General features: G+C 40.1%; 1 protein-coding gene across 1 annotated transcript in view; it reads left to right on the forward strand.

Annotated features, from left to right (window-relative positions):
- Window positions 1–19,072, forward strand: part of TMA16 (translation machinery associated 16 homolog) — a 40,730-nt gene extending 21,658 nt beyond the window's left edge. Inside the window, exons 5-7 of the mRNA XM_045018078.1 lie at window positions 1,083–1,231; window positions 13,518–13,560; window positions 18,061–19,072. Of these exons, the coding sequence (XP_044874013.1) occupies window positions 1,083–1,231; window positions 13,518–13,560; window positions 18,061–18,199 (331 nt within the window). The 3' untranslated portion in view covers window positions 18,200–19,072. The remainder of the gene's footprint in view (window positions 1–1,082; window positions 1,232–13,517; window positions 13,561–18,060) is intronic.
- The last annotated feature ends 5,663 nt before the right edge of the window (window positions 19,073–24,735 follow it).

Genomic DNA, 24,735 nt, shown 5'->3' on the forward strand with positions numbered 1-24,735 from the left:
CAAGAACTAGGGGTCACCAAATGAAATTAATAGGCAGCAGGTTTAAAAGAAATAAAAGGAAGTATTTGTTCACACAACGCACAGTTAACTCGTGGAACTCCTTGCCAAAGGATGTTGTGAAGGCCAGGATCATAACCGGGTTCAAAAAAGAACTAGATACATTCATGGAGGATAGGTCCATCAATGGCTATTAGCCAGGATGGGCAGGAATGGTGTCCCTAGCCTGTGTTTGTCAGGGGATGGATCACTTGATGATTACCTGTTCTGTTCATTCCCTCTGGGGCACCTGGCACTGGCCACTGTCGAAAGACAGGATACTAGGCTAGATGGACTTTGGTCTGACCCAGTAGGGCCATTCTTATGTTTTTATGTGAGCCGATGGCTAAAAGTGCTAACACAATTCTGGGATGCATAAACAGGGGAGTCACAAGTAGAGGTTATTTTATCACTGTATTTGTCACTGGTGTAATTACTGCTGCAATACTGTGTCCAGTTCTGGTGTCCACAGTTCAAGAAAGATGTTGATAAATTGGAGAGGGTTCAGTAAAGAGCCATGAGAAAAATGAAGGGATAGCTCAGTGGTTTGAGTATTGGCCTATTAAACCCAGGGTTAGGAGTTCAAAACTTGAGAGGGCTACTTAAGGCTCTGGGGCAAAAATCAGTACTTGGTCCTGCTAGTGAAGGTAGGGGGCTGGACTCAATGACCTTTCAAGGTCCCTTCCAGTTCTAGGAGATAGGTATATCTCCTATTATTATTTATCCTGTAGTAGTTTGGAAGTTTTCCCAGTACAGTGCTAGTCTTCCTTTTGCCAGAGATTCTTGGCTACAATAGGTGACATAGCTATACTCTGCTAAGTCTTAGGGGTAAGAGTCTAAAGGTCACAGCCTAAACAGAATTTCTCTTTTGGAAAAATAGTGCAAATCTTGAATTTAGTGTGAAAAACTGGATCTATGGCATATTTAGATGTGGTGCAGATGGCAAAGAAACAACTGGTAAATATTTCCCTGGCAAATGACCAAACCAGTATCGTTTTATTAAAATGTTATGAGACATCTCATAGCTTAAACTTGTTGTCTTTCAGATATTTGCATCGATTCAGTGATGAACTGGAACAGATTGAGTTACATAACAGCATTAAAGGCAGACAGGGAAGGCAGCACAGTTCCAGGGAGATGATCATCAAACAGACCATAGAGCATGAAAGACAACTCTATGAAGGATATGGGATAGGTATGGCTGCCTTATTATTTCTTTGTTGTGCAAACTGCAGTAGCTGTTCCCCCCTGTTCTAGTGAAGGCTTTAGGTGATACTTTGGTTTCTTGTTTTAGAGAAATAAATCTTCCTTTACTTCTCTTGATTTCCAGGTTCTTTTAAGGTGGATGTAAAAACAAACAAAAAGATCCTAGTTAGAAATTCATTTTACTTCCTTGAATGCAGTGATCACCTGTGAGCAATGACTCTGCTTTATGTTGCTTTAAGACATATGTGGATGTAGATTTTGATTACTAAAGTTGATAGACTTCACAGGAATCCTGACTTCTGTTTTTAAAGCATATTAATATAGCCACCTCAAAAGACCATGAATTGCATCCCTTTTAAAAACGTTTCTTTTAAAAAAGGTGGGGTTTTTTTAGCTTGAACAAAAAGGTTGCCCCCTCTTTAAAAGGGTACATAATTATGTGTTTGGAGACATACATATGAGGTTGTTTGTTGGTATAAAGTTTTATTAGCTCTCATTTCAAATGACAGCATTACTTGCTCATGGCTTCATTACTCATGACTGGTAACCATCCCAAACTCATGCCATGAAACATTTGTACCATGAAACATCATAGCATTGTCTCAGTAATAGAAACTTAACATCACTGAGATTCATGTTGCATAGCTTACAGTGTGTTGTCCACTTAAGAGGGAGGACTTCGGAGCCTGCTAAACTTAGAGGGCCCAAGGCTTCCCACTCCATGAATCACAGGGATCTTTAAAGAGAAAAAGAACCCTTGATCCAAGGAGGTAGGAATAGTCCTGTATCAATTGGACCTGCCTCCACCAGGACTTACACTTTCTCCTTATTTGCAGTGGAGCACGGCTCCTGCAATAGATGCAGCAGAGCCAAAGGGTATTAATATAGCTGCAGACTTAATTAAATTTCTTGGGTTTCTTGGATTTCTTCATTAAAATGTAGAGGCTCATCAAGGAATGGTGCTTCATTTTGACAGGTCTCTTGCTCCACCCTGACCCCACCTAAAACTTTGTGTAGACCCAACAGACAGATACTCTGATCAGGCTGAGGAGATACATATACAGAAGGACCTCTTCAAATGTGTAGCTGGTGATGAATCTTTGGCCCCGTGGATGTTTGGAGTAGGGTTGAGAGTGTACATTTATAAAAATGCCCTAACATTTAACCTTTAACAACCAAAGGCCCCTGAAACAAAACCCTGAAACATTTAGAATACAATAATGCTGTAATTTATAACAAAAGTTATAATAGCCCATTAGACAGCTCAGAATAATATTCTTAACTTCTAATTTGACATTTCAGCATTTTCACTGGCTGCTATCACAAATACATATAAAGTCAGACTGCCAGACATGATTGTTGGTCTTTATTTTTAAATTGCCCCAGGGAAAAAATAGCAGTTGCCCATCACAGTTGTCTCATCATGCCTTAAAAATAGCTGAGAAGAGAGCCGTGTGCGTCTTGAGAACCGCAGCATGAGTATTACCAATGAAAGGTATCAGTCTGGGATGCTGCATGGGATTAACATTAAAGAATGGAAATTTTTGAGCCTAAGTGAACTGATAGCATCCCTTTAAAAATATATATTCTCTTTAAAGGTGGTATGCAAATACCAGCTATGCTTGAGAGAGAGCCTGAAATGACTGAAAATTATGTACGTGGAACTAGACTGATGGGCAAGAGCAGGAATCAAGTGTAACAAGGCTAATTGGGATGGGGAAAGGAATTGTGGAGACTGATATCCAGGCTGTGTTGAGGAGGATGTGGTAGAAAGTAATATCAAATTTAATGACCTGACACATTACTTTTTAAAAATAAACCCTTTTTGGAGCCAAATAACCAGTTTAACTTTAATGTCTAGAAGGAGTAGTGTTCAAAGTCAGTGATACTTTCATAGTGATATGAAGTTCATTAACAAAATGGAAAAATCAACATTTGTTTCCTGCTTGGAAGGTAAAATCTTGGCCAATTAGCTTCTTTGAAACAAGTTTCCAATGTTCATGGGGCGGGGGGATAGTGGGGAGTAATGAAAGGTTTTCAAAATATTCGCCAGCCATACTTAATTCTCCAGAGTTTCTCATATCCTGTTCTTCATGAGATAGCAAACAATTCAGGGGTTCATGGTGTTAAGCTATGTGACTTTGTGCACAATGGGAATCCAGTGTTCTTTCTTCTTGTTTCCTCTTTTGCATTTCTTCTCGGGCAGAAATAGGGAAGCAATCTAAATGACTTTTTAAAAATCTATTCTTGTTTTCAAATTGTTGTTCACCAATACAAAGTCCTCCTTCCAATTTCTGTGGTTTTAAAAATTGTTTCCTTATTTTTAAAAATGTTTTTTCTCTCCTGATGCTGTGTGAAAGTTCCAGGCAAACAAAAAAAAGTCAATGAAATAGGCTAGCAAACAACTCTATCAAATGCACAAGGTAAACAAACTGGAAAAAATAAAGAAACAAGATGTTTTCATTTATAGAAGTCTGAATTTTTTCTTACTATTGCTGTAAGTTTAAAAATCACAAAAATGTGACATTTTTAATTTGCTGGTGCCCCTTTACATGTTAAATGCAGCCTCAAATCATTCATCATTTGTTATCGCAGCTGTTGAAGGTTCAGTCTGTCTAGAACTCAGTCTTCATTCAGAGAAAATTGTTGCTGCTAAATACTATAATTGGAAATGGGAGGGAAAAAATGGGAAGTCAGCTGGAGACTGTGCTTTAATGGCTCTATCTCATCGTCATCACTAGAGGCTTCTCTAATAAAAGGGAATATCTTCAAACTGACTTTATATTTGAGTGTCTCTCTCTGTTATTGATGTCAGAATTTTCCCTTCTGTGTTGTATGTTTTGCCTTGAAGCAGCCTTAGAATATAAAAGTGGAGTTCTAAAAGTCCAAGGTTTGACATTTTTGTATAAACAATCATGTTCAAGTGAATAGATACTCAAGATTATACATTTCTTCACTAGTTGATCATTAACAGGCTGAATTTCATGCACAAGTTCTTAAACAGCTACACCGGCAGCTGAGTATTCAGAGAAATTAGTAAATGCTGTACTGATTCTTCTAGGAACAATAACAATAAAGGAAGCTTCAGTCTTATAATCAATGAGGTTGTTAAGGAAGTTGTTTTTTTTTAGTCAGTGCCGGTGCAACCATTTAGGCAACCCAAGCGGTCGCCTAGGGCGCTAGAATTTGGGGGGGCGTCATTTTCTTCGGCAGCAACCGCAGCGGCCGGATCTTTGGCTGCCCCAGTCGCCGCCGGCATTTAGGCGGAAGGAGCTGGGGCAGAGGAGCGCAGGGAGGGCCGCCTGCAGCAAGTAAGGGTGGGGGGCAGCATGCAGGGGAACTCCCCGCCCCAGTTCACCCCTGCCCCGCCTCCCCGAGCACACCGTGGTTGCTTCACTTCTCCTGCCTCCCAGGCTTGCGGCGCCTAAGCTGTTGTATTTTTACCTTCCCTAGATGTTTTCAGTTTTTTATTCCTGAGGTAGCTCCTTTTTCTAGATATCACAGTGCACTTTGTCTTCCAATATATAAATTCTCTGGGCAGGAACTGTATTAAAAGTCCTGTACAGGACTGAGTATCTTGTTGGTACTTAGATGGAAATAATATAAATTATAATCTGTGATTCCAATGGGATCAAAAATTCTGTTTGAGAAGATGCTAGGTTGAACGTAACCCCAAATATTTTCTCTTTATTTATAACAGAAGCTTAATATCAGGATTTTCAAAATAAGGTGCCTAAAATTATTTTCTTAGATCCATATTTAAACATCAAAATAACTGATTTTTCAAAAATGCTAAGCAACCATTGAATTCAGTTGGAGCTACTAGATGCTCAGCATTTTTTTTTTAAATAGGCCATTTATTAAGTTGCCTAAATATGAATTTAGGAGACAAACTTAAGGCATCCACTTTCAAAAATCTTGGTGTTAATATCCATTAGTAAGACAGAATATTAGACATCTTGGTTAATATTACCATCAAGAGTACATATAGTGTTCTGTGTTTTTGCTAACACACCCTATATTTCAACATCTGAGAGCTAAACACATGGCATTTCTGATGGAGGGCTCTTGACTATACACACCACGCTTCTCTGGTGCACTACTCTGAAGACCTCAAGGTACACCATAAGGCCTGTTGTCACAGTTTCAGTTGTAACTCTCTTAAGGTTTCAGGCTTAGCCATCACCTCTTTTGGACGGAGACCCATGTTTCTCCCTCCAGACTGGAGAGAGAGACTGTGGAAGGATCAGGTCTGACTGGGATCCAGCATCTCTATGTTGCTCTTTCTTCAGCATGCAGGGTACACAAGTTACCAGTCAGCGTTCACAAAGCAAAGTACATTTATTCTTAGGGCAAAATATCATAGTGAAAACATTTCAAACACAATAAAAGGTACTACCTGCATGCTAAAAGCTTAATAGAGGTCTCCCTCAACTCCAAATAGGGCTCTGGAAGGTGGCAGCCTTTCAAATCCCTCAACCTGGTTTGTTCCCTTGGTTAAAAGTTCATATCAGGTTTCAGATTAAGAACAACCTTGGGACAGTTCAAGTGTTTCTTTATGAAGTTAGGGCCTCCTTTAATAGGTGACACTGGTCAGTGGCCCTCTCCTCAAGAAGCGAAGCTTCAGAAACTGAGTTTTTGCATAACTTGTGTTGAAGAACTTGCATTAACCACCCTTCAGGGATTCCCCAAGAAAACATCTCAGTAAGCCATGAACACGAAAACACGTTTAAAACTTACTGTCACAAAAATCCATGTCTGTCTGGCACACTTCCTCATGCTTCCTGGGTCTCACATTTGTCATGCCTGTCTCAAGTGTATATCCTTTTTGTGAGGAAATACGGTACTACTGTAGTGTTGGTATCATGCCTGGGCACTGTGTTGATGGGCTTATTAAAGATGCATAGCTATTAATGAATAAAACTTTGCTTTTTGAACAATAAATCCTAGTGCTTTCACTTCCAGTAGATGATCTGTCAATGTTCATTTTTTAAACCTGGGAAACCTTAACTCACTTTCTAGGTGTACAGGTGCCCATAAATCTTTTGATTATATTGCAGTATTAGAATAAGGTTAATCTAGATCTAAATGATTTTTGCTTCCTATATTCTACAAAAGTAAAATGTCTGTTGTTGCTGTGGTAGATACCAACAACATTTAATAGCATTTTAATTGGGAGTATGGCCTGATCGACATTTTATTTTTTAAATCTCTTTGACCAAATCTCCTCTCTCCAATTCAAGATGAATCATACTTTTATCACAATCTTTCAGGAAATTATTTTATTTAACACAAATAAACATGGGATTAGCTTGTGTGTATATATTGCACAGGAAAAAAAAATGAACTGAAGCTGTTAAAGACTAATCCCGTTTCTTAGAAGACAAACAAGACAAATGCACACAAGAGGGGATGAAAAAGAATAGAAAAGATAGAAAATGATTCCTGTCTCTGTGTTGTCCCCACTAGTATCTTCACTGCTAGAGAAACAGCAGCATGGCACATGGTCTTATTAGCCACTCTGAGACCTGGTAAACGTGTACCACCTTCAGGCAGTTTAAGGAATTGCTTTCATCATTCTCTCTGGTCACAGGCTGACAGCAGTGTTGCAAAATATATAGTCTTGGCTGGCTAAGCCTGACCTTTATTAAACAGAAGGAAAAAGGAGCAGGATAGGAAAGAGAAGGAATAAGGTGGAGCAGGAAAAGAATACACAGGGTGTGTGTGACAAAGTCTCACATCCTAGATGGTGTTTGGGATTTAGCTGGAGACAGTGAAGGTGTTGATGTCATCTGGGTCCCTCTCTTGGCCCTGACTGGTCAGGACATCTCTCAGGACTAGGCTGACAAAAGCCCAACAATGCCACAGTGGCTCCTGAGGTCCCAGAAGTTGGTAGGGGTGGCAGCCATGATGGTGAAACTCCCCCCCTTCTCCATCTCTATTCTTTGTTAGGGAGTGATGAGCAGAATAGCCAATCCTCTAATTATTGAGCCTAATTTCTGACACACCACTTTTGGTCTATTGATTTTGGGACTCACTTTTTTTCTTTAGTGGGCATGATCTTAATTACAGTCCTTGAGTGATATCAGCAGGAGTTTTTGTTTGCACTAGTTTAATCTTTTTTTTCTCCCTTTTGCACCTTTTCCCATCAATATTTTTTATTATAGGTTATGACACTATATAAACTTTCTCTCACTTTTTACAGTTGAGTTCACAATTAGGATAAATCTGCAGGGTCAATTATTACAACAGTTGCTGCACAACATGGGAGTAAAGCACTTGAGTTAGCCATGAAAATAAAGGAAAAGGCAAAATTTATTTTCAACTGATGTTGTGTAAGCCTGAAAAGCGTGGATTATATACTCTTCTGTGACAATTTGGAAGCTTTCCCATGTCAGTGCAGTCTACTTCTAAAGAAGCTAAACTCATTTAAAAAACAAAACCAAAAACCCCCTCCAAAACCAATTTAGCACTTACGTGAAGAAAATATCTAAATATGAACCAAATATAAACGGATGCAGAGATGTCACCTTAAGTCTTCAGACAGTTGTGCCTCTGCTGCTGCTCAGAGTTCTGCCAAGTAGCTACAGAGTGAAAACTAACCAGAATCTTGAGTCTTCCCTGGTGCTATTCAGAAGCCTGTGAGCAGCAGAAAAACTGACAAGAGTTGGGAAAGATTCACTTTGCTACTGTCCAGTTAAGCTAGGAGCAGCAGCAGAGGCAATCATTCATTCTACAAACATTCTTATACTGTGCTCATCTGAGCACCTTCCAGTAATACATTACATGAAGTGGCTACTCATCTGTCATATAGTGTTTGTTCTCTCATCTTCTCCTCAGGAGAAGGTGCAGTGCCTTTGTTTTGGTAAGGTTTTTTATTTTTATTATTATTTTTTTAAGTATACGTGTTTCTGTGTATTATGTTAGAGATGGCAGGGTGGAAGAAATGTACCTTGAACTTGGAGCAGAGTGTGGTCTGACCAGTTTGCCTGGTAGCAATATGTAAATGTTGAAAAGGACTGGGAAGAAAATTGAACCTTGTGGGATTCCACAAGTGAGGGGTCTAGTGATGGGAAATTGCTTCTCTACCGCTACTCCTTGGTTGTGTCCCTCCAGGAAAGATTAAGGCCATTTTAGTGCATTACCCTGGACCTCTGCTCCCTCTCCCTGGTGAGACAGCACTAGCTCATGGTCAGCAGTGTTGAAGGCTGTAGCGAGCTCCAGCAGGATCAGAATGGATCTGTCCTTTATCCATTGACAGGAGGCAATCATCCCTCAGTGCCACTAAAGTGGTTTTGGTTCCATAGTCTGTCCTGAATCCAGATTATAATGGGTCTAGAATTTTAGCTTCAATTAGATGAGCTTGTAGTTGCCTTTGGCTAGCTTCTCTTTGAGTTTGTTCAGGAATGGGAAGTTTGACATTGAGCAGTAGTTGGGTAGAACTGATTTGTCCAGGGTGGGTTTCTTCAGTGTTGCTCAACCTATTTGTATATTTGAAGAAGGAAAGGAAGAGTCCTGCTCTGAATGAGGCGTTGTTTTTTCGGTCGAGAGTAGCACCAGTTGTTCATGCCTCTTTCACAAGCCAAGAAGGATGTGTGTCAGATTTTCAAGGCTTGGGTCAGTATTCCTTTAGGGACTCCTCTCTCATTGAAACTATTCACTAAAATACAGGACCCAAAATCAAGGGTTTGGGGATTGTGTAGAGTAGTGTAGATATCCCTGTTGCAGTAATCAAGATAGGTAGAACAGCTGAGATAATGCCCAGTACTTCTCAAGGCCTATCTGATGTATGGTTGCACTTCAGTATATGACCTTATAATTCAGTGTAAGGAAAATATTTTTTAAAAAAGCATCAGCAGTCTAACTACAACAACTAAGATGAATGATAAGTAACATGCTATATTTTATCATGAAGAAATGTGATACATAATCCAGTATTGATAGAATTATTTGGCTTATTACCTTGAGAGTGAAGAAAATTGATGGACAAAGAATAACTTCTAACTTTCACTGTGTGTTCAGGGTCAATCAAAGACAGCATAGGAGTCATCTAAAATGTGACATTTATATGACATGAGGCAGTAATTTAGATTTAATGCTACAGAGGTAGCATCATTCCTTGTTGAGATACTTTGCTGCTCCTTAAATCTATATAGTTGTTTCTAGATAGTAATAAGGCATTTCAAGCTGTGCTAAAACTTCAAAGCTTCTGAGCATTAGAATCTCTCTAAAGTGTTCACTATTACTGATGGCATGAGAAATAGGTCACCTGTAAGATTTTAGAAATGGCCAAGAAACAGGGAATGGCTATGTGTCATGTAAAACAGCCTAAAGGTTCTTGGCCAAATTGTGCATTGATTTGCACCCTGTACAACCACCTTGATGCCAATAGGAACGCACAGGGATATAAGTAAGTTCAGGCCATGTAATTTCAACTGGAAATTAGAAAAATCATCTGTCCTGTACATCTATATACAAAAAGCTTGTATTCTATATTCTGCATACTGTTAAATCAGTGTATTACTCGATCCCATTTATTTCCTATTTAGTTAGGTTCAGGCAGGTCACTAATCAATATAAAAGGCTCTTATTAAAAGCTATTGCTATTTATTATGATTAAGCAAGAGATAAAATCACTTAAGGAAAAAGAAGACAAATCTCAACATACCATGTAAACAAAACATTGTAATTACAAATTATACAACTGTATTTCTTTAAAATAGAAATGTCAGTAATTGCAAAATGACAGTTTCTTAGTACCAAGAGTTCTGTTTATAATAATGATATATAATTAACAGTTTAAACTTCAACTACTATGTAAACAGATACATTGATAGTGAAGTGGAGGTGCCCTGTCACTCAAGCAGGCATCACCTCAAGTTTTCCAGGCAATTCAGATGGTGATAGGGGCCAAGACAGTTGAATGACTTGCGTGGGGGAAATGGTGTGTTCCACAGCCAAAGAGAGATTGTCATTTGGATATCCAGGGGTTTAAACAGCAAGATCTGATTATACCCCTCCATGAAGATACAATGTTATACATGCTCATTTTTTCTAAATATTTTATTGATCTTTAAAATTAATTATTTGAACTGGAAACCTGGGTTTGAGTCCCAGTTCAGGCAATGATCTATTTGACCTTGCACGAGTATCTAGCCCACTGCGATAGGAAGTATGGCAAGAGACCACCCTGGGTTAACCAGGAAATCTTCAATAAGTCCACAAAAAGTGGAAACTAGGTAAAATCACTTTTGTAATTTGATTAAATATAAAAAGTAGGATTTAAGTTTTTGGGCCCCACACTACAAGAAGGATGTGGGTAAATTGGAGAGAGTCCAGCGGAGGGCAACAAAAATGATTAGGGGGCTGGCGCACATGACTTATGAGGAGAGGCTGAGGGAACTGGGATTGTTTAGCCTGCAGAAGAGAAGAATGAGGGGGGATTTGATAGCTGCTTTCATCTACCTGAAAGGGGGTTCCAAAGAGGATGGATCTAGACTGTTCTCAGTGGTAGAAGATGACAGAACAAGGAGTAATGGTCTCAAGTTGCAGAGCGGGAGGTTTAGGTTGGACATTAGGAAAAACTTTTTCACTAGTAGGGTGGTGAAGCACTGGAATGGGTTACCTAGGGAGGCGGTGGAATCTCCTTCCTTAGAGGTTTTTAAGGTCAGGCTTGTCAAAGCCCTGGCTGGGATGATTTAGTTGGATTTGGTCCTGCTTTGAGCAGGGGGTTGGACTAGATGACCTCCTGAGGTCCCTTCCAACCCTGAGATTCTATGATTCTATGATGAATGTAAACAAATAACACAAGTATATAGAGACAAAATTAGAAAAGCCAAGGCACAGAACAAGATTTAAACTAGCTAGAGACATAAAGGGTAACAAGAACATATACATAAGCAAGAGGAAGACCAAAGACAAGGTAGGCCTGTTACTCATTTGGGGGTGAGGGGGAACAATAACAGGAAATGGCAGAAGTGCTAAATCACTTTTTGTTTGTTTTCACCAAAAAGCTTGGTAACAACTGGACATCCAACTTACTTAATGCCAGTAAAAATGAGGTAGGATCAGAGGCTAAAATAGGGAAAGAACAAGTTAAAAATTACTTAGACAAGTTAGATGTCTTCAAGACATCAGGGTCTGATGAAATACATCATAGAATACTCAAGTAACTGACTGAGGAGATCTCTGAGCCATTAGCAATTATCTTCAAAAAGTCATGGAAGATGGGAGAGATTCCAGAGGACTGAAAAAAGGCACTATGTTTGCCCATCTATAGAAAGGGGAATAAGGACAACCTGGGGAATTACAAATCGGTCAGCTTAACTTCAGTACTAAGAAGGATAATGAAGCAAATAATTAAGAAATCAGTTTGCTGACTCCTAGAAGATAATAAGGAGCTAAGTAACAGGCAACATGGATTTAAAGAATAAATCATATCAAACCAACCTAATAGCTTTCTTTGACAGAGAACCAAGCCGTGTGGATGGGGGGAAGTGGTAGATGTGGTATATCTTGACATTAGTAAAGATTTTGATACTGTCACGCATGACCTTCTCATAAACAAACTAAGGAAATACAATTTAGATGGAGCTACTACAAGGTGGATGCATAACTGTTTGGAAAACCATTCCCAGAAAGTTGTTGTTAGTTTTTCACAGTCAAGCTGGAATGGCATATCAAGTGGGGTCCTACAGGGATCAGTTTTAGGTCCGGTTCCATTCAATATCTTCATCAGTGATTTACATAATGGCATAGAGTGTACACTTAAATTTGTGGACGATACCTAGCTGAGAGGGGTAGGATTAAAATTCAGAATGATCTGGACAAACTGGAGAAATGGTCTGAAGTAAATAGGATGAAATTCAATAAGGACAAATGCAAAATACTCCAATTAGGAAGGAACAATCAGTTTGTACACATACAAAATGGGAAATGACTCTCTAGGAAGGAGTACTGCGGAAAGGGATCTGAGAGTCATAATGGATCACAAGCTAAATAAGAGTGAAGAGTGTAACACTGTTGCAAGAAAAGCAAACATCATTCTGGGTTGTATTAGCAGGACTGTTGTAAACAAAACATGAGAAGTAATTCTTCTGCTCTACTCTGCGCTGATTAGGCCTCAACTGGAGTACTGTGTCCAGTTCTGGGCACCACATGTTAGGAAAGATGTGGACAAATTGGAGAAAGTCCAGGGAAGAGCAACAAAAATGATTAAAGGCCTAGAAAGCAATAAGGTCCAATAAGGGAAGATTGAAAAAAAGTGGGTATGTTTAGTCTGGAGAAGAGACGACTGGGAGGGGGCATGATAAGATTTTTCAAGTACATAAAAGGTACAAGGAGGAGGGAGAAAAACTGTTCTTGTCTTATCAAAGGTTAAGAAGCAGTGGGTTTAAATTGCAGCAAGGGTGTTGTAGGTTGGACATTAAGAAAAACTTGGTAACTGTCAGGGTGGTTGATCACTGGAATAAATTGCCTAGGGAAATTGTGGAATCGCCATCATTGTGGATTTTTAAGAGCAGGGATGGTCTAGTTAGTCCTGCCACGAGTGCAGGGGCTCAACTAGATGACCTCTTGAGGTCCCTTCCAGTTCTACACTTCTGTGATTCAAAGTCACTTCAAGTAAAATTTCAAAAGTGTCCAAGTCCTATATTCAAAATAAATTTAGCAATTTAGGAGCCAAAGTGCCTAAATCAGTTTTGAAATGGGACTTTTCTCCCATAGTTTAACTGGTTTGTCTGTTTAAACTGTAAGTTCTCGGGAGTGTGCGTGTATGTATGTATAGCACAATGGGGACTCTAGGGTACAATTGTAATACAAGTAACTTAATTATGCTGCTAATCTCACTGTAGGCATTTGCAGCTTCCTTTTAAGGGCCTAAATCTTTTGCCGGTTTTGACACAAACATTTAGACGAAATGCAGCTTCCTTTCAGTGACTAGAGGCAACTAAAAAGTTGATAAAGTACCTTGGGAGAGTCTCCCCACTGCCCTGCTAAAATAGGCTCAGAAACAGCACCTTGTTAGAAATCCCAGCATCTTCTCCCTTCCTGGCAGTTGTGGGAGAAAAGATAGACTTCCTGCTAGATTATTACCCTTGGACCTCGCCATTCTCTGTATGATCTGTATCCACCTCTGACCTTGTTGGTTCAGTCCTTCAGCTAGCATATACCTGATACATTTTTGAAGTCCTACTTTAATGTTTGCTCTGAAATGAGAATTGCTGTGGATAATTTATAGCTAGTAATCCAACTGTATTTAATTTTGTTCCCTTTAGACATTCCTGACATTGTGAATGGCAAACATCTTAAAATTTTCAGGTGAGTTTCTTTTTGTTGTATTTAATTATTTGTGGTCTGAATGTGCCCAACTGGACATCTCTTGAAATGACATGGCATGTCCCACCAATTTTTTTTTTAATTAAAAACCCAACCAACCCAGCATTCTACGAAAAGCAGTTGGTGGAGGACAGTGTTCTCTTGTTTGAAAGGAAACTGATGACATATTAGTCTACTCAATATTTTGTTGTTCTAGTTTTTTTCTTAGCTACTGCAGCCTAAAAATTGTAACTTACTAGCTAGTAACAATCAATTGTTGAAATATTATAAGGTTTAAAGTGCTGAGACTGTTAGAATTGAGTTCGTATAACTTCAATGGCTTCTTTTTTTTGGATATTTTCAAACAAACTTTTAAGGTGGGAAATTCTCTGTCTATATTTTAGCAATTCTTGTAGAAAATAACCGTGGACCATGCTCTGAGAGATTCAGAGGATCAGAGTTATGGTGCTGGGCTTGATTCTTTTCTCCATGCATCAGCAAAGGCTCAGTAGGGTGCCCTATAGAGTTAGCATGTTCCTATCCTGGAGAAGAAAACATACTTTGAATGTCATTTTGGGAGACTCTTCTGGCCCCAGAGAGACCAACATACAGTTCTTAACCGGGAGGATAGGCCAATATATAGGCTCAAGGCACAACGTTTAATGGTAAATGGGAAGATATCCGAGCACCACCCCTACCTGCCACATACACTCTCCTCCCTTCCCCAGAAAAAGTCTAAATAGTTATCTGCATCTCATTTACCCTATCATGCAATAGTTTGAGTATTGCATTGTTTAGATATACCCTTAAGTAACCAATATGAGTTGGGGCACAGTTTTATTTTCCGATGGGTGCATCATACAAACATGCGTCTGATGAAGTGGGTATTCACCCACGAAAGCTTATGCTCCAATATGTCTGTAAGTCTATGAAGTGCCACAGGACTCTTTGTCGCTTTTTACAGATCCAGACCAATACGGCTACCCCTCTGATACTTCATACAAACTAGATATAGTAAAATCAGTAGTGTTGCATATGTACACCAGATGCAGTTGTTGATTCCTCCCTTTAAGATTTCAATGTGATTTCCAAGATTTGTGTAGCCTGGAATGCACAGCCATAAAATATCATTCCTGCCAACAACTTAGAAGACATTGTAAAATGATTAGCCATTTATATGGATGAGAACTGGCTCAGACAGTTACATTAAAGGAGATACAACTTTTTTGTTGTTGTTGTTGAGGGATATAACATTTCAAAGCATGAGCCAGCCACTAAGTCATGGAGACTGGAAAGAAACTTTCTGTATGGACAGGCGTCATGGTTACAGGTGAAACTGTGGTTTTTGTCCCTCTTGAGAGCACCCCTTAGATGACAGGCCTGGCTTCCGCATCATACTCTGGGTGGAAGCATACAGTTCAACCATTCTGGGACTGGATCTCTGTGCTGCAGCCCCCTACCCTGTTTCCTAACTGTGTTAATGTGACAGGCTCTATTGGGTTTGGCACCTGTAAAAGTTTCCGTTCTGGAGCTTGTGACGATATAAGTGTGCAGTGACAGAAACAGCATCTTCAAAACAAAACATTATTTATCCTTTCATCCAGAGCTTGCAGAGGAAAATGTTAGAGAAACAGAGTCCTAATACCTATTTTTCTTTACCTACACCTTAATCTTTCTTTGCAAGTATTTGTAAGTTCCATTCAGTCTAGTTAACTCCTGTCTCTGGGGAGAACCAGACTGTCCTGCTCGTAGCATGTTCTCTTTCAGTGTGTCTCTTAGCTCTCACTGCCACTACCCGGGCAGCCTCCCCTTCCTCCCAACGCCGTCATTTTAAAGATGTTTTGGATCCCCTTTCATACTAGGCCTAGTCTGGGGGAGAGTAAACTCTTCTTAGCCTAGATGGAGCCAATAAACAATTTCCCTGTTATTTCCTCGAGGACTCTTATCTGTGTCATTGTTTTGCCTTCCTGCTTGATTCCTTTAACAATCTTATTGATTTAACTCTGTGCATTGAGGCAGGAGAATATTATGGACAGCCTGAAGGGCATATGATATTTATAAAAAATACCACACATAAATCCCTCTTTCTCCACAACAGGCTATTCTATAATCAGAGTTTCTTGGACCTTCTTTTGATACAGAATACAGGATGGTGGACTAGATGGACCAGTGGTCAAATCTGATATGGTAATTCCTGTGCCCATTTGTAAAATGAAATCCTTAAGGATGGATTTTCAGAGCTTCTGAGCACCTTCAAGTCCTTTTTACTCAGAGAAAGTTACAGGTGCTCAGCATTTTAAATGTTTGTTTAAAAATTCAGCATAGTAAACTAGCATTTTCCCATGGCAATACAAAACCGCAATAATAATCCAGTCAGACTTAAGGCAAACTATACAGTCAAGAGCTACATTTATTTAGGAATAACGATAAGGAATCTTAAGAATTGGGCAGTGCAGTGGATTAATTACCACAGCTCAATCTTTTCTGTCCATTAGGCAGAAGGCTTTGGAGGATTTCATCTGTGTGGTAGGAGTTAGATTTAAAGGCACTAAACCTCCAATTGCCATGAGATCAGGAATGCATAGAGTGACTTACTGTACCATGAAAATTCTGACAGAAGGTTTCTGTTTTATTACCTTGTTAGAACCACAGCAGATTTGTCCATGTAAAAAAAATGAAAAAAAATATGGCTATTGCCCTTGAGAAAAATCATCCACCAACTGCCTTTAGTATACTCAAACAGCTATAATTTTGAACCTGGGCCTGACGTGATTATTAAACGAGTCCTTCCTCCTTTATGCAGCCTCAAGCCTTTTGAAAGTAATAGATTCAGTTCGTGAATTTAAATTACACGTGCCTTGTATCTCCTTGGAATCACTCATACAACATTTTAACATTTCTCATAGATCATAATGAACTACTGTTTTCCAGTAGGTGGAATATTAGCTCTGCACACTGAGCACCCAAATGGGGAAGTTGATCCAACTGCACTCATTATGTTGCACAAAAGGAGTTAAGTCTGTCAAATCTAAAACCAACTGGTTCATAGTCAGAAAGGTACAGAATAGAAATTGACAGTGGGAGTAGAATGAGTAATATATGTAACTTACATTTTGTCAGGGTCTCTTATCCCACAGAATCCTAAAGCACTTTACAAACTAGATAGATACGTGAATCACTTAATTCATCACTGAAAGCAACCAGATGTGTGTTGAAAAGTCGTAACGGTTTTAATTGTGCTCGGCAGCAGTATACAAGTTCAGGACAGGAAATGAAGAACATTGTATCCAATTGAAACTGCAGGGGGGGATTTAAATTGATAGTGTAAGGCCTGGTCTACACTAAGGGGGGGTGTCAAACTAGGGTACGCAAGTTCAGCTACGCGAATAGCGTAGCTGAACTCGAAGTACCCTAGTTCGACTGACTTACCCGTCCAGACGAGGCGGGGTCGAACTCTGCGGCTCCAAGGTCGACTCCGCCACCGCCGTTCGCGGTGGTGGAGTTCCGGAGTCGACCGGAGCGCGCGGGGAGTTCGAACTATCGCGTCTAGATTAGACGCGATAGTTTGAACTCCGAGAAGTCGAACTCACCGCGTCGACCCGGACGGTGAGTATAGACCTACCCTAAGTTAGTAAGGCTGACTTGCTTGACTTAACATTTTCACAGGGGAGCTGGATTAACACTGCTGTTCTTTTTAAAAAAAAAAAAAAAAAAAAAAAAAAGTTTCTTGATTTATGCCTCATCAAAAAGACAGCATCAGCGTCCCCCCATATGCCATGCTGGGGCACTGGGCAAGTACTGACTGTCAGGGAAGAATGTCACTGCTATAAATGGCCAACATCACTTCCCGCAGAACCCTTAGTGATAACCTATCAAAATACAGACCAGACCTTTCTTGGCTGAGATCTTACCATGTTGCAGCCCAATGCTGTATAGATGTGTAAACACACTGCAATTAGTGTGGTATACAGCAGCATGCATTTTAGCAAACTTTAATCTTCCCTTATACAGTCAGTACTAGGTCTGTTAACCCTTTAAGCACTGACTTCTCCTGAGCATCCCCATCTGCTTATTTTTAGCCCAGCACCCCACTCCTGCTAATCATATACACCTTCTCCCAGACCGTTGCTTTCTTATCTCACAGTTAGATAGTTGCTGGCTTGGGGTTCTTTTTTAGATTCCCCTGCTGATACGCTGTCCCAGATGACAAGTGCCTCCCTTACAGATTTCAGCATGAGTGAAGAACAAGTGGGAGGAAGATGTATTATTTGTGGTACGCACCTGCTTGTGCACACATGAACCAGTAAAGGTTTGCAGAGGACAGAGCACATTGGGACTGATGTCAGGCTAAGGCTAATGCAGCAAATCCTTTCTGGTTCCAGACTTATGCCTCTCCCTGACCTGCTTAAAAACCCTTTTCAGTAACCAACAGTAGTTAATTTTTCTGGGTTCTGAATTTTAAACATTAATTATTTTCTATTATATCTTTTTTTTTTCTTTAAGAGAATGGGATGGCGATCTGAAGAAACTGCCAAACATTAAAATGAGAAAAGTCTCTACTAAAGATGCTGTTTGCAGTAGGACAGAGGTGGCAAATGGGGAAGCTGAAGAGGAATTAGATGCAGCAAAAGACACAGACTAATGAGCACCAGCCGATACAAAAGGTGAAGCAGCTGAAAGGGACTGCCAGGAACCTATTTGAACTATCACTGGAAGCAAGAATAAAGCGGGTATTTTCAATTATATTTGAGAAGACTTGGCTGGTTGAATATTTGATTAGTTGGTTGTGCTTCATCCTGGCCTTAAGTTATGGAGTGAAATTTCAGCAAGCAGCATGTTAGATTCAGTGTGGTGCTTACCTGTGGCCTCTAAATTAAGCTAAAATGGTTCTAAATATGTGACTTAAATCTATATGTGACTTAAATCTATCCCCAGAGGCACCATCTCCAGATTTTCTTTACTGAGCCAGCAACTAGGCCCTGAGCAAATTGTGCATTGGCAGATGGTGGCTGATGCTCAGGTAATGGCTTAGAGAAGCAGGCTTTCATACAGCCTCATGTTAACACACTTGAAAAAAACGTCAAAAATTGGAGGAAGGCTTCCTGTAAAGCATCCCTCCACCTCCCTTTGTGCCTAATTTGGACCCATCTTTCAGGAAAGCCCTTGTCAGACTTGAGAAGAAGCAAAGGAGAGAACAGTAGGAAGAATCTCCTTCTCTACCCCCTTCCTTTGAGAGCACAGGTCCTGGCCTGTAACTAAGAAATGTATGTCAACCTAGAAGCATAGTGTCCCATTTAGTGACCAGGAATATTCATAACTTGATCATCAGAAGGGTTCCTAGATCTACAACTGCATGAACTCAAGAAAAGTCTTTAACTCTAGGGCTGTAGAGGGAGAATGTATATCTGCCACTAAAAGCTATGTGCATAAATTGACCATTTTCTGATGCTAGGGGTAGCCAGTTAACCCCTTTGTAAGGAAGGCAATAAAATCTCTTACATAAAGACTAAGCTGAGACACTGTTGCTTATTTGGTGTGGCTTAGTGGATAGAATACTGGACTGAGATTCAGGACACCTGGGTTCTCTTCCCAGCTTTACCACTGGCCTACTGGGTGACCCTGGTAAGTCACTTACCTGTGTCTCAGTTTGCCTATCTGTAAAATGAGGATGATGACGCTTATTTCCTTTGTAAAGCACTTTGAGATTGACAGATGAAAAGTGATATGTAAGAGGTAAGGGATAGTATTTGTAGCATTGCTAGCACATTTACATAGGGATGCTCTTGTGGCATTGTAAAATGCCTCTTGATTCATAAAATGGGTAGGCTTTCCCAGGGTTTATTCTTAAGGCATGCTGCTGGATCTGGCAGAGACTTGTCAAACAAACAATAGTTTGCAGGTGGGCAGTTTAACGTCTTCAGGTTAAGGGAATTTATATGGATCAGGTATCCAGCCCATCCCTCACTCATAGGGAAATGCATAAAAATTGAGCTCAAGGCTATTGGAAAAGACCCGAAAATCTCATTTTGCTTTATGTGCCCATCCCTGTGGAAGGAACTGGGGACTATTTGGATCCTTTCATAGAACATGCTGTAAGGCCCAAGTGTCTCTGTTTTGTAGCCAGTAAGCCGAGACAGTGGATAAACTACATGGACCTGACACATATTAAGTGTAGTGATGGTAAATACTTTGTGTTATATCGAGCCAAATTGCCAATTCTGATATCTGCAGAAAAACATGTGCCATGCTGTCACAGTTGTGTGGAATGTTTTCAGGGGCATAGATTTACTGGTGCAGAAACTCAAGGTAAGATTACTTTATAGAATCCAGAATTCATTTTTTTTCTTGGGTTTAGTGGATGATATGTGCGATTTGGGGCTGCATGGGTTCTTCATGTAATATATAAAAAAGGCTTTCTTGGGCTCAACGGTATGACCAAAACCTCCTTGTTGCGCGCAAGGCTAAGTTTTAAGGATCTGTAGTGTTAAGCATGGATGTGGGGTTTGCTTTGTCCTCTGTGTGAGACTCAGCAGGAGGACCAGCCTTCACCAGACTCCTCTGTTACTGCTGTTAGGAGATGTAATCCAAAACGAAACCTCTTGCTGTCAGGATTCCCTAATGACAGGTATCACTCCTTTCCTTATGACTGAAATGGGAGGCAATGTTAGGTACCACACTAGAAGTTAGTACGTGTAGGGTACATTTGGCATAGTTTTAAACTGTTGCGCCTCTCTTTTCCGATGATTGATACATCATGCAATTCTGTGTCAGTTTTGTTAGGCCCCTCCTAGCCTATTCTTACCAAATTTTGTTCAGTTACTTATCAGCTTCTTTTTGTATGTAGTCTGGGTAGGGGATTTCCTGCCCTGGACAGTGAACTACATTGCATAACAGTAAGTTTCTATTATTAACTAAAACAACCAAAACCAAAAAACTCCCTTCTTGCCAGATGAAAGGAACATGCACTGTTATGGTTTGAACTAAACTGGATTAGTCAGTAATAAAAAATTAATCAATCTGTTTCTTAAACTCAAATGAAACAATGCTACAAGGAAGTGACCTGGAGCAATTAGAGAGGCCTGGAAGATGTTTGAGTGACCTTTCACCCTGTGATCTGCATACATGGCCATCCAGCAGTCTGGTAGCTAGTCAAATCTCATGTGGCTGGGAGCACAGCTGGCACCTGGGCTCTCAATCTGCCAGAATCTGTGGCAGCTCCTCTCAATGCTGGGGACCAGGAAGAACCTTACAGCCAGCAAGGAGGAGGGGTGAGTAGTGAGATGAGGGAGGCAGGGGCTCTGGAGGGAGCAGGGATGGCACCCATGTCCCACTCTGCCTGCCAGGCTCTCCTGGCGGAACCCATGGTGGCTCCTCTCAGTGCCACAGGAAGCTGTGAGCCAGCTGAGAGGGGGAGCTGTTCATGGTGCCATCCCAGGGCATGTGGAACCAGCTGTGGAGAGGCTAGATCCTGAGGCTGGCAGCAGCATCCAAAGCTGGCAGTGCGAAAATGAGCCCCCAGGATCCCATCCAGTAGAGAGCGGTGGGGGGGCGGGGGGGGAGAGCCTATGCTGCCAGGACATGGGTGCCCGGTCTGTGCACTCCTCCCCACTCCGGGCTCTCATGGCGACTTGGGGTAGGGGTTGGGAGTAGGGCTGGCTTTGAGGCAGAGCGTGGAAGACCCTAAAATCCTTTCCCCAGTGAAGCCTTGAGCTAGCAGGGAGGGATAAGGGGAAGCAAGGCGCACCTGGGAAGGAACAATCTGGGGGGAGGGGTTGTCCCCTCAAGGGCTGCCTTTCACATCTTTGCTCAGGTTAACCCATCATTCCCTAAGGCTGAGCATTCTCATTCATCTGTGCTAAAGATTTTTATTGCCTGCTCTACACACCCTGCATTGAATTAACTAGAGATGTGATAATAACTGATTTAGTTAAACTGGTGCAATGTGATGTATAATTGCTCTTAACTCTATTTAAATCTGTCTTATCTGCTTAGCTTCCCTTGGTAAAGGTCCAAACAAAACCTGAACTGATCTCAATGATCTGAATCACCTGTGTCCACAGAATAGATCTGGGTTGTTTGGTTTTTTTTAACCAATTTTAGTTGAATTGTTTAACTTCCATATGTAGACAAGCTCTGTGTTTCACTTTGGTGATAGAATCACTGCCAAAAGTCCTTTTTCTTCCGCATTTTCTTTTAATGGGATGAATAAAAGGGGCGTAAGCCTTATTCTTCCTGGAATGACTTGAAAGGCTAGTTTGTCATTGTAAAAAATGTGGTGTCCTTAATAGCACTGTGTTAAACTGATATTCGTGTAAACATTTTTTTAAAAATGTATGCTATTTGGAGTCATAGAGAATATTAGATTAGCTGTCTGAGTTTTTCCATGAACAATTCCATTAAAACAAAAGGCAATATATAAAGCAAATGTATAATCTGTAAAGTTAACTTGACAAAAAACGAGCAGTCTTGAAATAATTAGTAATACTCACTGCTCACGTTATGCATTTTAAAATAACAGCAAAATGAGATATAGAAATCAATTTTTTAATTGTAATCTCATGTACCCTGTGTTCCTTTTTGCTATCATGTCGACTTCAGCTTTTTATACTATTATGTAGGTTACATAGGGACACAGAAACTTCTCCAGCTAATGAAGAGAAAAATATTTTTTATATTGATTGTAGCCAGAAAAATTACTATAAAAATGGCAAGATCTTACATAGGGAACAGATAGGATGACTATCTGACTCATGCTGGCAAACGCAAATTGTTATCCAGTGTCAGTACAGAAAAATGAGCTGGATTTTATTCTGTCTTGCACATCATCAATTTGTCGAGTAAGTTTTGACTGCAGAATCTTTATATGGTAATGATGGAAGAGAGAAATTCATGTTGACTTTAAATTTCTAGGTTGAGAATGTTATTGAGAGAGAAAATGAATATGGAATCCCATGATGTCATTTTTATAGTCATCTTTCTGACAATTACTGTGCTTTACAGCCAGCTGGTGTGTTTACTGGACTGAAGAGCCTATTTCTTCTCTGAATGCTATAAGGATGCTTTGGTGTTCTGTTTCACTTACGTTCTCTTTTAAACGAAAATATATACAGTGACTGCCATTAACATGAAAATAATGGGGTCTAATTACTCCAGTGTTTTTCTGTGTTTAGACATAGATTGCTTAGTATAGGAAATACCATGGAAACGTTACTTGCAGAAAGGTTAACCACTGTAGATGGGAGGTGCTCTGTGTTTATAACTAAACTTTATCATGCTCTTTTAATTAGAAAATTCAGAAATTGTTCTCTCTTTCAGAATGCTGTGAGCTGATTTCCCCTCCCCCCACCGTAATGTCTGAGATTTTTTTTTCTTTAGCTTTAGGTAATTGATTTTAATGGTGTTTAACTGCAAAGTTTTAAGTGTTACAATGAGTCTTTGTTTTAGCTAGAGGGACTCAAAACAAGTTGTGTACAAAACTTCAAACTAGCGTAAGGGCTGGTCTTTAAATGAATATAGCTCGAATAAATAGGCTGTGAACTTAAAGCAATGCCTCATTAATTCCATATGTGGACACTTTTTTATTCCTGAATAAGAGTGCCTTATTCAGAATTAATTTAATCAAAGAGGATTAAGCTAATTCTGGAATAAGAGCATCCACCCATGGGGCTAATCAGGGGGAAAAAACTGCTGCTATGGCATCAGTTAGTAGATGACTAAATTGGTATATTTCAGAAGATAGGGGCCTTTCTTCCTCCCTGCCCCCATTCCTGCTCATTCATTCAGAAGCCTGGAAGCGTCCAGAAGGATCATAACTAATATCCAAAAAGGAGATGGAGGAGGGGCCACTTGGTCATGTTTTTTCACATCTTCACTGAGTTTTACAAATTAAATGTGAAGGCCTCCTCTGCCATTGGAGGAAGAGACCTGTATGCTAGTATTCACCCTGTAACTGATGTATTTAAAAAAAAAAGACAGTATCTCATCATTTGTCCTTTGTTTCCCATGCTGGTGACACACTGCTTTTGGAAAGGCTTTCACTGTGAAGAACAGGAAAATTTGCCTTAGCTGAGAATCACCTTTCTTCTAGCATGGAAGTCAGCAGATCCAACCCACCCACCACAAGGTTATAGTTCTGAGGGAGATTTCAACTGTTGCCCTCTCCTCTGTTTTCTTTGTCGGGCACATATGTACATATATATCCACCACTAATTGGGGTGAAATTTGAAGTTACTCTCCACTAGGAAGAGTTTATATAATTTGTTCTACCTAATAACCTCTGAATTAAGGTTTAAAGGAATTAGCTCTACAAAGCAGCTCTAGAAGTAACTTGAACTGGCTTGCTAACTGGGTCTTCAAGAATGTGGCCTCTCCCAGCCTGCTTTGACTGACCTGGTGTCTGCCTCCAAGGAGCTGCAACTATGAGTAAGACCCATTATAATGGAGCTGCAGACTCTCACTGTAAAGGTGGTGTTCAGGTAGGTTTTTTTTTAAAAAAGGTTCCTAATATGGAGCCTCACAATACCATTTTAGTAAGCTATTCTACAGAGTAGAACTGTACTTTAAGCGCTTACACTTAAACTGTTACCTTTAAAAATGCGTGTATAGTGGCATGAAAATACCCTGTGCAAAGTGTCATAAGGCATATAATAAAACTCTGCTTACAACTTTACAAAACTACTCAGTAGCAAATCCATAGTTAATCAGAGTAACTCTTAATTACCTGTAATTCAAATACTCTGACCAATTTTCTACATAAATGGAACAGCTGTGTCATTCTGTAACTAGTTCATTGTTAGAAATGAACAAATAGAATTACTAAACCAACATTTACATAGAGAGCCTGGACTAAAATACTGGTCTCTCATTCACTGCTCTAAAAACATAGGCTTGTTCCAGTTGAGGTAAAAGAAACTCCAATCAAGAAGGGCAACGTGCTCATTGAGAGTGACTGGGTCACCATGCTATTCCCTATCCTACTACACATGTAATTCTCATTTCTTTTGCAGCTTTAGAAAGATAAGCAGCAAACGTCAAGGTGAGATTGCTAACAGTTCTCAATAAAACCTTGCCTGAGCTTCCCCTCAGACTAATTTATTCCCAGGGCTGCTCGCTGCAGGGTTTCCTGTACCTAGCTGTTTTGCCTCTGAGAAGCACTGAGCTTTTATTGGTTGCTGAACT

The sequence above is a fragment of the Mauremys mutica genome, chromosome 5, assembly GCF_020497125.1.
Source record: "Mauremys mutica isolate MM-2020 ecotype Southern chromosome 5, ASM2049712v1, whole genome shotgun sequence".
Classification (NCBI taxonomy): domain Eukaryota; kingdom Metazoa; phylum Chordata; order Testudines; family Geoemydidae; genus Mauremys; species Mauremys mutica.